This window comes from Lissotriton vulgaris, chromosome 7, assembly GCF_964263255.1.
Source record: "Lissotriton vulgaris chromosome 7, aLisVul1.2, whole genome shotgun sequence".
NCBI classification, from domain to species: Eukaryota; Metazoa; Chordata; class Amphibia; order Caudata; family Salamandridae; genus Lissotriton; species Lissotriton vulgaris.
In genome coordinates, this window is record NC_141695.1 from 377,990,947 (window position 1) to 378,004,259 (window position 13,313).

Here is a 13,313-nt window from a genome sequence, read left to right on the forward strand (position 1 = left end):
CGAGAGGAAACTAGAGAAGGACTAGAACAGGAATTTGTGGGAGAAGATTTAAAAGTTATGTTCGTAGCTGATTAGTGAAGAAAGGTACGTCAATATACCGCATGTTTATCGGTCGTATATTGGCAGTATAGACCGTTATTGTAAAGCTAGAAGTATAGAGGGCATAATTCATGAAACTGCCCTAGTAATTAATGTAGACGGCCCTTTTTGCTTATAGAGGGAAAACGCTGGTTATGGGAGGTACAACATGGTATGCAATGGGGCACTGAAAACTGCCTGATAACTTATATTGACATGTGAACACAAGTTTAAGACGTTAATGGCAATATATTTGATTTTAACTTTACAGATATGAACCCCTGACAAAGGCCAGAACGGCTTGAAATGCATTGGGTTAAACATTATCATATTTCCTTGGAGCAAGGGATTTTACATGCTGTATTAAAGGCGATTGGGCATTATACATGCATTTTAAAATTGAAATCACTTTGGTTTGAACATATCAACAAACGAACAATAAACTGTCTTAAATATGGAATATAAACAGTGGATTAATTGGTTTACGAGGAAGGTTATCAACCTGTATGGCGTGATGCATCCTGGGACTGATAGTACTATGTATATCAGTGTTCCGTTTTGATTTATATGTCTGGCGCTTTATGGATGTAGCATTCACCAGGATAGCTCCATAAGAGAATTAACTATGATGAAACTGTTAAAACAAGGTGTGCGAGTCACAACCTCAAATTATTCCCAGACGGAGACCACATATCACAACTTTCTGGAACTCCGAGCGGTTCATTTAGCGTTGAAAGGATTCCAGCCCTCTTTTCGAACCAGTTCCCTGCTTGTACAGACGGACAACACAACAACCATGTATTACCTCAACAAGCAGGCGGGCTCCAGATCGTGCGCTCTGTCTTGGGAAGCGCAGACGATCTGGAACTGGCTGCTGGCCAGGGACCTGACCAGAACGGCAACTCATCTGCCAGGTGTGCAGAATGCTCAGGCAGACGTGCTCAGCAGACTCATTCAAGAAAATCATGAATGGGTCTTAAACGACGTGTTAAGAGAAATCTTCGTAAGATGGGGCACTCCAGAAATCGATCTGTTTGCCACCACAAAAAACAGCAAATGCCGAGATTTCGCCTCCAGGTTTCACCAACCGGGGACGCTGGGGGAATACACTGTGGATCAACTGGTCGAACAGCTTTCTCTATGCTTTTCCACCCATTCCCATGATCCCGACAGTGTTGATCAAGCTGTCCCAGTCCCGGGCCAAGATGATCCTCATTGCTCCGGAATAGCCTCGGCAGTGGTGGTTCAACCACCTCATACACCGGTCTCTCCTTCTGCATCTTCGACTTCTGTGTCAGCCGGACCTTCTCATGAAGTTCTGAGGGCAGATGGTGCATCCCAACCACTCTTCGTTGAATTTGGCAGCATGGCTCCCGAGCAAGTGCAGTATGGACATTTAAGTCTCCCTCAGAACTGCATGGAGATATTAAAAGAAGCAAAAGGACTGTCTACAAGGACTTCCTATGCATACAAATGGAAGAGATTCTGCATTTGGTGCACCTCTAAGGGTGCAGACCCTACATCCTGCAAGGAGGATGTCATTCTCCCATACTTACTACATTTGGCTCAATCTGGCCTAAATTTTAATTCCATTAAGGTTCACCTAGCAGCTTTAACTGCGTATAGAAAATGCCCTTCACAAACTTCCTTTTTTCAAATCCCAGTCATCAAGGATTTTCTGAAGGTGTTTCCTCCCATTCGGCGTCCTTCGCCTCCTTGGGAGCTTATTGTGGTGCTGTTTAGACTAATGAGGGAGCCTTTTTAGCCCATTCATAAGGCTTCTCTTCAGCATCTGTCCTGGAAGGCAGCCTTCCTTGTGGCTAGAACATCGGCTCGCAGGGTGAGTGAGATCCAGGCTCTCTGTTGTCAAGAGCCCTATACTGTGTTTCATGCATCTGAGGTTGTCATGAGAACTCACCCAAAGTTCCTTCCTAAGGTGGTGTCAGATTTCCATATGAATCAAACGATTACTTTGCCCACATTTTGTCAGCATCATTCCTCATGGCTGAGAGGTCCCTTCATTCCCTCGCTGTGAGAAGGGTGTTGAAATTCTACTTAGATAAAACTAAAGAGATTCGTAGATCGAATCAATTATTTGTTAAATATGGATCTGTCAGGACTGGTCTTGCTACCTCTAAGCAGTCCATCTCAAGGTGGATTGTGTCCTGCATTCAACTGTGTTATCAGAAAGCTAACAAGACTCTAGTTGGTAAGCCTAGGGCCCACTCTACCAGAGGTAAAGCTGCTTTACTCTGTAACGTCCCTATTGCAGAAATCTGTAAGGCTGCCACTTGGAAGTCAGTCCATACTTTGCTAAACACTACTGCCTGGACTCTGATGCCAGGGCAGATGCTCAGGTTGGGCAGGCTTCGCTGAGGAATCTATTTGCACAATAGTGGGTTTGTCTGTTTCTTCCACCGCTGGGGTTTGGTTTTTGAGGATGGGCTTGCTATTCTATTCACATGATTAGGACTAAACACAGAGATCCCCTACTACAGAAAAAGTAGTTTCTTGCTTGTAACTCCAGTTCTGGAGTAGGGGTAGCTCTGTGATAGTCATAAGCAACCCGCCCTCCTCCCCAGTGGATGAAAAAGTACTATCCTGAATGCATCAGGCCTGGCTTTGTACACCTTCAAAAAGAACTGAAAGTAACTGGCCCTTGGCTGTGCATCATGGGATACTGAGGGTCTCTGGAGGGTTCCTTAAAGGCACAGTATCCATTTACAGACCCATAATGGCAGCCTATGGGCTTGTCTGTCCAATCCTTCATCTCGATCATGAAAAAAGGGTCTTTGTGAAGAGAGTTTCTCTGTGTAAAACTCAGCAAAATTATTACATTTAATTATCTGGCTATATTTTTCACTTCATGAAGAAGTACTAGCCAGTGTAGCCTTGTTGGTTTCAGGCTGCATTATTTGTCTTTTATTTTCTCTTAAGTGTCTATGCCGGATTGCAGAAGAGGACAATTTAAGAGATTTTCTATTGAAATGCTCCGGGGTCCACACACATGGACGGGACTATTCACATGATTATGACTCAGAGATACCCCTACTACAGAACTGGAGTTACCGGTAAGAAACTACTCCTTGTGGTGCATTAGTTGGAGGCCCTGGTCCATATGTTCTTGCCAAGTCCTTTTGTAATGCTGCAGTGGGACTTCAATTTTACTCCAGTACTTGATGTGCTCTCCCTTCGAACCCATGAACAGTTCTATTTGTCGTTTTACCTTCAAGACCCCATTCCTCATCACCATAACATCAGCCAGGTGAATAAGTGAACTTCTGGCATCATCCATGGTCCCCTCCCCATGTACATCTTTCTTCCTAGACCAATTAGTCCTCTGGATCAAAGTGGTATTCCTGCACAAGGTAGTCACGCCATTCCACATAGAGCCAGCCATCACCTTGCTAGCTTTTTGTGCACCGCCTTATCCCTCCAAATAGGAATACTTGCCGAATTACCTTGATCCTGAACGGGCACTTAGCTTCTATGTGGACCGAGCTAGAGACTACTGACAGAATGACCAGCTTTTCAACGGTTTACCTTAGGCTAAGATAGGCAAAGCTGTGCAAAGGAGGACCATCTCAAGATGGATTGTGCTGTGCCTCAAGATCTGCTATCGGTTAGCTAAGGAGGAGCCCCCTCCACCACCCAGGTTTGCCTTGCTCATTCCACCAGAGCATAGGCTGCTACTACTGCAGTGTTGCTCTTTGTGCCAGTCATGGTCATTTGCCAGGCTGCAAATTGGCCGTCACCGCATGTGCTCATGAAGCATTACTGCCTGGATAGCCCAGTCCAGCAGGATGGGCAATTTGCTGCATCTGTCATGCAGAATTTCCTTGTCTGAGCCATTCTTTTGACTCGCCCCAGAGGAGAGTTGCAGACAGACATAAGAAAGAAGCCGATGTCTGTGCATAGAGAGAGCACATATATAGGGGACTCAATGTCACATCTGAGACAGGACTGAGCTGACGCAAAAAGGAATTGCTTTAAAGTTTCCGTATCTAGTCTGGCGCGTAGGGGAAGGTTGGATAGTCTGCCCTTAAAGGTTTTCAAGGTGGTGAGTAACTTGTTCAATATGAACCTTGGGTTTTGGGAGTGGAGCAGCAGCTATGTAAGATCACTGCCAAGCTTGTATGATTTGTTATATTTACAGGGTCAGAGGCCCTGTGATGTTGCTGACGAAGATATCCTAAGCCTTCTGGATGAGCTTCAGAAGAAGCAAGAGGATGTAAGTATACATCACCCCTCCTATCTTCCTACTCAGATTTCCTTTTTCACCCTGTAATTTAGCCCCCTTTTGCCTTTTATACGCTTGATATTCATATAATGCAAGAAAGATGAGATGCTTATTGCAGTGCTTTGAATTTTCCTCCTTTGAGCTCTGGGTTGTTCCAGTAATTTCTTTTGTGGCTAGGATGTAACATAAGCTCTCAACAATCTTGCTTTAATCCTTTCCTAGTTGCGCAGTGAAAAAGAGGCAAATTTGAAATTGTCTGTGATTGACACCAACATGGAACAGCAACCTATGTACACCAACAAACACAGGAGGTGAGTGCTGTTGCCATTGTGTTCCTATGTAACAGTGTATCATCTCTGCTCATGGAGCCGCTGGCAGTGTTCATTCCAGCGGCGAAAAAGCACTGTACATTTGAGCATTGTTCATCCTAGAAAAGATATTGTAACTGTTAGACCAATGTTATGTATTGCTTAAAAAGTGAGGTTTGTAGCTGATCATGTGCATTGGGAAAGAGATATGAGGCGAGTTTTAGGTTAGGTTAATTTGGTATAGATGTTGATAGCATAGGCTACTGCACATCACATGCTGTGCAAGGTCCTGCCATCTAGTGTTTGGAATGAATGTTGCAATTTGGTTATCTTCGAAGAAGAGTTTTGGTTTCAAAGTGATACTTACCCCTAAATCCTAAGTGCACCACTACACAGACCACTTTTGATTACTTTTTCCGCCATTGAGTGCTCCGGTACTATTGAACTGGAAAAGCTGAAAACTCCACACCCAATTGGCCAGTCTTCCGACTACTTCTAAAACGAATTCCATTATGCTTGGTAACGATGTCCCCACCCAAATCTGGAGGTTTCAAAACATGCTGAGAGTAAAGGAAAATAGATGTCGCTGATGGTAACACCCTATCTGTGTCTGGACTCTGGCATCGACTTGAGGTTGTGTTGCAAATTTGCCCTCGTTCACCCAAAGGCGATCCAGGACTAAGAGGCAAGGCAATATGTCGCTGTATACAGGGAAAGGTTGGGGACTTTATATAGGTCCTACACCAAGTCATGGGCGTGGACTCCCGAGGCCCTTACCTCAAAATGCTCAAAGTCACAACGTAAAAAAGCTACGCGGAATTCAACCCCATCCTGCCACTCTGAATTCAAAGAGAAGGCCATGATGTAAATCCTTCACATTTGAAAACTCTGGTCGTAGAGCTGATTCCTGATTGAAGCCTTCAAGGAGGCCTGGTTGCTGATTTTTGGTGTTCTTCCGGTTCCCTCTACCATGCCTTTTGGCCCCAAGTAGAACTGTAGGGGACGCCAGTCTATTATCTCTGGCAAATCGGCCTCTATGCCTTCTGACCCCTTGGGTCCCGCTTCAGTCCACGTACTGACACTGGTACTGTCTTCCATTCCAGCTCCAGGACCTGCGCTGGTCCCTTCTACGTCTACTCTGGTGTTGACTCCGCTGGTGCCAGATTACAATCTGGTACTGATACAGATGTCTGATACTAATCTTCGGCTTGACTAGTGTCATGCTATAAGACTACAAAAGTGTAACCTTTTCTTATATACCCGGATTGTGACCTTGTACCTCTAGCAGGGCGTCCTTTATCTTTTTGACTCTGATTCTGTTCATGGGACAACACATATCGCATGCATGCTTCTTAACACACGATCACTCAGCAGACACACAACCAAAATATGGGACCTTCTGAGCAGCGACGCATCCGACATCCTCTTCATCAGAGACATGGCTCAATCACTAATCGGCTTCGGACATCGCTAGGTTAATCCTGGTTTTCTACAAGCTCTCTCGACAGGACCACCTTCCAAGGGGTGGAATTTGTAAAATTATCGGATTGTCCTAGGGACGAAATGCCACTGAAATAGACTTGTACTAAAAAGAAATCTACTTGTCCCACCTATCGATAACATCAATCACAAGGGCCAACACAAATCTTTGCCCAGTATATAGCTTTAATATCTTATCTATATTTGGGTGTGGTAAGTTTAAGTTAATGTTTTCTGGATGGTTTGTATGTAGATTGGTGAGTGGATATAGATACAGCATACCTTGAATAGATTTACCATTAAGGTGGTAAATTACTTGTGGGCAAGATTATGCCAGGAGTTGTCAAACGTGCACTACAAGTTTATGTACGTGCGTAGCTCAATCTGGGTGTGCTACTGAACGAGAAAATACTGAAACAACTTAATGCCTGGTGGCATGCTATGGACAGGATGGTGATAGAAGTTGTGTGCTGATATGATGAAGGGGATCAGTTCACGAAGATTGGTGTATGTAGGGATGTTAGTTGTAATGAGGCATAGGAATGCAACCTCTAGTCAGATGACCCGATCCCACGACTTTTCTGATTTGGCCTAAGGTATCCACAGAAGTAGAACAAGGAATTGCTGTGATGCATTAAAGGCAAGGAAGCATGAGGTGCAGGCCCTGTGTCCTCTAGAACATAAGATACAAAGCAGCTGTCCATCTCTCCCATCACCTAAGTGTCATCAGTGATTTCCCAAAAAGACAGGCTGATACGGAAAGTAGCATGCATAAATATTTTGACTTCATATGGCCCTTTGAAACTGCATGAGGAAGAGAAGTGAGTAATTCCCTCACAGCCATTACTGGCATATTGGGGAGTTCACTGCAGAGGGACTGGAACATTTTCCTCATAGGCCTCCATTATGTGGGCATCACTCTAAGACCGCGATACTCAAGGTACAGTCCGGGGGTGGGGGGGCGCGAGACGCCCTCTTGACCTTCACATGTGGCCCCCTGAGAGAACTGGTCTGCTGTTTACTCAACTCAGCAATAACATAAAAAAAACATATGTATGTATGTATGTATGTGTATATATATATGTATGTATGTATGTGTATATATGTATGTATGTATGTGTATATATGTATGTATGTATGTGTGTATATATATGTATGTATGTGTGTATATATATATATGTATGTGTGTGTATATATATATATATATGTATGTGTGTGTATGTGTGTATATATATATGTATGTGTGTGTGTATATATATATATATATATATATATGTATGTGTGTATATATATATATATATATGTATGTGTGTGTATATATATATATATATATATATGTATGTGTGTGTGTATATATATATATATATATATATGTATGTGTGTGTGTATATATATATATATATATATATGTATGTGTGTGTATATATATATATATATATATATATTCTCTGCTCGGCTTCAGAAATCGTATCTTCCAAAGAACCGCACTCGTGGAACCAAAGATTTTGCGGTGCTCACACCATAAGTTTATTCACAGATGTTAACAGACGCGTTTCAGCATTACGCCTTCCTCAGTGTCAATTACATTGTGGAGACTAGCCTGGGATATAGCGACAAGCAATCATAGACATGGTTGACGGACTACAGTGATGTTAGGGTCGCGCCATCTTGGAACATGTCGATACATTTCACATTTAGGTGCGTAGATAGAGTCACTGGAACAAGAACTGCTAAAGGAAGAAAAACCTGAAAAATTGGCAACTCTGAAGGATCAACTTAAGGTCCGTCTGAATAAATACGAGGAAAAGATCAAAACTCGTAAACAGGAGAAATACGTAAGAGACAAACGACTATCTGTCTGGCAGAATTTTAACGTTTGCCAAAAAGTACGACGCACCAAGAAAAGAAGTTGATCGAAAAAGAGCCCAAGGCGCAGTATCCCCATTGAATACGTCGGAATCAGAGGTTACCGACAGTGAGGCGGTGGATGAACAAAGAAAGAGAACTACAGCCGGGAAGCAAAGAGGAGGACAGACACCCATTCCCCCTCCTTTACACGACGAATGCACAGTAATCCGCCAGTCATGGTTACGGGGCGGCAAGAACAAGCCTCCAGAAAACGAGGCAGGAGGAGAACAAGGAGAGCAGGAGGAGGCAGGAAGAGTAAGGGCCCAGAGATGGAGGAGCAGGAGAAAGCCCAACAAAAAGTAAACACCACCCATGCAGACGACCTCACTGTAGTTAACCTATCGGAGAGAGAGTTAACTGAAGTTGAACAGAACTTACTTAGCAGGGGCTTAAGTTTCTGTCCCAACAGTAAAAGCGAATACACACAGATGAGGATTGATCTACATGCATTCGTGAGGAAACTCAAGCTACATAAATACCACCAACTCAGAATAAACACGAAAGGATCTAAATTTGTGCGGAAAAGACTAACTGCTACCGACATTCTATCCTGTGAAGATCTAAGAGGGATAGAGAATTTGGAAAATTTAAGAATGGAAAGAGAGACACAACCATCACAGGAGAATACCATGATCAACAGAGCTTTAGACAATGAAATTGACCAAGAGAGAAAAGAAAGTGACTTTAAGCCAATGTCAACATTCTGTCCAGTAATGCCGTGGGACGCAATAGACGCATTTTCCGAAACTGTTCTTAGTGATCTAGTGTCTCTGAGAGGAAAATGAGAAATGTCACACAAAAAAGACAACATCACCCCACAGGAAAGAGAAGCTTTACGCAACCTTGAGAGGGATGAAAATACAATAATCAAGCCCTCGGATAAAGGCGGGAATGTTGTGCTACTAACACGGGAGTACTATCAAAGAGAGGCACTGAGACAACTATCAGACACACAATATTATCGAAAACAGATGACAAACAGTACAAAGAGGGCATAAGAAGATATGATGAACTTGTCAATAAGTGGTACAAGAAATCCATGCTGAGAAGTGAAGAAAACATGTACTTGAGAAGTAACAACCCCACGATCCCGACCTTCTACCACTTACCCAAGCTACACAAGAACGCAAGGGAGCCCCCAGGAAGACCTATAGTGTCATCTATGAATGGACTGACAGAAAATATGACTTAAATTTATAGACTGTTTCCTATTCCCTCTGGTCACACATCTCAAATCCCATGTGAAAGATACCAAAGATTTCCTAACAAAAGTATCTGACGTAACATGGGACCCCACATATTTGATGGTTGTGTTGGACATAACCAGCCTATATACTAACATCAGACATGATCTAGGCGTGGTAGCAGTAGAGCATTTTCTAAACAAAAGACCTGCCAGATTTGCACTACACAATCGTATGTTGCTGGAATTTATAGAGTTCTGCCTGACGAGCAACATCTTCCTGTTTAATGACCAGCTATATACACAGGTCTCTGGGACCGCGATGGGCACCTGCTTTGCCCCCAGCTATGCGAACTTGTTTGTAGGCTGGTGGGAGGAGCGGGTGCCCATGGTCCTTCAGACTGAGGGACAGGGAACAGAGAGAGTGATACGGTGGTTCAGGTATATTGATGACCTCTTTATCGTGTGGCAAGGGACGATGGAGGGGGCACAACAATATATAGGAATTCTGAATGATAACAACTGTAACCTACACTTCTCAGGAAAAATAAGTTCAACAACTGCTGACTACCTGGACCTGAGGGTGGAAGTAGATAACAACAGGTTACATACATCACTGTACCGCAAGCCGACGGCAGGCAATTCCATTCTGCGAGCCGACAGCAACCATCCAAAGAGGCTGATACAAAGCATCCCGTATGGTGAACTGCTCAGGATGAAAAGAAACAGCAGTAGAGAGCAAGACTTTGAAACAGCTGCAGCAGGTTGCATAGAAAGGTTCAGCAGAAGAGGATATGATCCAGTGTCTCTGGATAAAACCTTGAAGAAAGTGAGGAAAATCAAAAGGGAAGATCTCTTAAAGCCAAAAGCCCCCAATGAACAATCCAAGAATGAAGGGAAATTCCGCCTAATCGCACCATACACCAGTGACTCCATGGGATTAAGGAGAATTTTGCAAAAAAACTGGCATATTCTGGGAACTGATCCCATTTTAAAAGATGATATCCCAACCAAGCCCCTCATCACGTACCGAAAGGCAAGGTCATTGAAAGACTCTTTGGTGAGAAGCCATTTCAAGAATGCAACACCTAAAACGGGCAAAATTGCAGAGTTGAGAGGGTTTTTCCCCTGTGGGAAATGCAAGGCCTGCACGGGATGCAAGAGTGCGAAAATATGACATCCCTGGGGCAGGAATCTCCAAATCAATCAAGAAATTCCTAACCTGCAGCACCAACTTTGCAGTCTATTGCCTAATTTGCCCGTTATACGAAAATACGTAGACGACACACCAAGAGTCTGCTGTGCTGTGGAGATTTATTGGCAGCAAAAACAAACGCGTTTCACCTCACGGTTTGCTCACGTTTGCTGTGGATTCTAAAACGTAGTCCTTTTACATTCTCTATACATTCATCATAGAAATAGGACTAACCCATAAACACCCGAAGTGCAAAGTGTGGGGGACATTTTGGAATTGGAAACATATTCATTTCTTTTGGTTTGGTGAGTGTCAAATATAAGCCAAAGTAATTATCTCTTATATGACATAACATGTTAAGGCATTAGAGTGCTTACAGTAAACAATAAACATCGCACCATTTGCGTTGATAATTCCATTACTCGCTAAGTGAGCATGTCAAATTTCAATTCTATGCATAAGCATAATGCCTTATATGATTGTGACAAATATGCGAAATTCTGCCCAAGTGGGCATAGTCTTGGAGTTTGTTTGAGCCCATAATTTTCAAATCATGATTATTTCAAACATAGTTTTCGAATCAAGCCCAAGTATGCAAAGCCAAAAAGTCTTGGTAGTTTTGTGCATATGATTACAACACATTCGGAAGATCCGAGTCCATAGTTGGATCATTGTGGACTTTCCCTTGTAATGCATCATTCAGGGTGTCTCACATGTCTGTCTATATGTATAGTTGCCTTGTCTTGCCCCAGTGGGCTAAGTCCATAGTTTATTGACTCTTGTACATATACTAGCGGTGAATCCAAAATAACTATGTTCATAATTCTTTTTCTTCAGACTATTCCTTATTCTGTTTTGATCCTCCAAAGGAATAGAGGGGTATTCCTCCTTGTCACATTGATTTATCGGTTATACCAGACACATCTGTAAGTAGGCGGCAGACCCGAGAGCAGAGGACGGCCCGGGACCAGGGTTCGATTCCCGGTGCGACAGGTTTCTGGACCAGGGTCAGCGGACTCGATAATTCTCTCGCCTCGGTGCCCACTCTGATCAGCGATCACACTCGGCAACTCTGGGCATTAGCTTGCCTCATCTTCACTAACGGCCCCACCAGACCGCCGGGGATGCCTGGTCTCACCCTGGAGATACCCATTAAGGGACCATCTCTCAGGGAAGCCAGGAAGGGTTTCGCAGCGGTCGAAGCGCCTTGGGACCCTACGGGTAAGTAGTGCGCTATATAAATGCCTATACATACATACATACATACAGGGTTCCAATTTCCAACATCATACAAACACATTCTGTGAATTAAAACATAAAAAAATTATTTTAAAAGAGACGACTTACATTCAGCAGTTGAGTATTCATCTATAAATTCATGTTCAGGCCAATTCATATTTACATTTCTTTTTCATTTTCAATATTCAAGGTGTACAGAAAGTTCCTCATGGTTATTAAGACCCTGAGGAAAGGTGGTTTCAAAGTCAATAATATATCTTGATTCCATCTTCCTAAGACTCATAGTCCTGTCCCCACCACGTATCCCTAGGTCAATCTTGTCTAGCACTACCATTCTAAGCAAATTTTCATTTTGGAAGTGGTGTTCGAAAAAATGCCTGGCTACGGGGTATTGTATGTTGTGGTTTTTAATTGCTCTCAGGTGCTGCAGCACTCTTTCCTTTGCTTTGAGCGTGGTGCTCCCTATATACCACTTATCGCATGGACAGATAAGTAGGTACACACAGTACCTTGTATTACAGTTTACATTCTTCTGTATTGAGAACACCCTACCAGTGCTTGGAACAGTCACCTCTTTACAGTTAAAGCTGTTGCGACAAGCTTTGCATGATTTACAACATTTGAACCCAGGTGTATCCATCGGTTTTTTAGTGCTAGTTACTGAGTTAGGGCTGAGCTCATCTCTCAGAGATTTGCCTTTTCTATATGTAACCTGTGGATTGGGGTTTAGGTACGATTTTAGATGTTGATCTGTCAGAAGCACATGCCTGTGTTTCATGAGAATTTGTTTCACATCTCTTGCTTGGCCTGAGAAGGTAGTGATGAATCTAATGTTAGACTCCGTATCCTTGGTCTTATTGGTGTCTAACAGATCTTTCCTTTCTTTGGTGTTCACCCTTTTCACCGCTCCCTGTATAGTTTTTTGGTTATACCCACGATCTTTGAAGCGTTTGATCATGACCTCCTGTTCCTTTTCAAAAGCTTCCTTAGTGCTACAGTTGCGCTTGGCACGTAGCAATTCCCCATAGGGGATGCTATCTATGAGGTTTCTGGGATGGGCACTCCTTGCATTTAGTAGGCTGTTGCCTGCTCTAATGCCTTAACATGTTATGTCATATAAGAGATATTTACTTTGGCTTATATTTGACACTCACCAAACCAAAAGAAATGAATGTTTCCAATTCCAAAACGTCCCCCACACTTTGCACTTCGGGTGTTTATGGGTTAGTCCTATTTCTATGATGAATGTATAGAGAATGTAAAAGGACTACGTTTTAGAATCCACAGCAAACGTGAGCAAGCCGTGAGGTGAAACGCGTTGTCTGTTTTTGCTGCCAATAAATCTCCACAGCACAGCAGACTCTTGGTGTGTCTACGTATTTTCTGGAATGGAAAGCGTGTGGTGAAATATATATATATATATGTGTGTGTATATATATATATGTGTATATATATATATATATATGTGTGTGTGTATATATATATATATATATATATATATATATATATATATATATATATATATATATATATATATATCAACAGTCACCCCTGAAGAACCACCTCCGAACCAGCAGGAACGGCGAAGCAGGAGACAGACCACAGCTTTCAGGAAAAAGATTTATTGTTCCAGATTATTCTGTGAGTAACCAGACATGACGCGTTTCGAGCTAAACAGCGCTT

General features: G+C 42.9%; 1 protein-coding gene across 1 annotated transcript in view; it reads left to right on the forward strand.

Moving 5' to 3' along the window:
- The window catches only part of LOC147701684 (uncharacterized), a 761,267-nt gene that overhangs the window by 208,832 nt on the left and 539,122 nt on the right, over positions 1–13,313 (forward strand). Inside the window, exons 6-7 of the mRNA XM_086929358.1 lie at positions 4,235–4,309; positions 4,541–4,629. Coding sequence (XP_086785484.1) covers positions 4,235–4,309; positions 4,541–4,629 — 164 coding nt within the window. The remainder of the gene's footprint in view (positions 1–4,234; positions 4,310–4,540; positions 4,630–13,313) is intronic.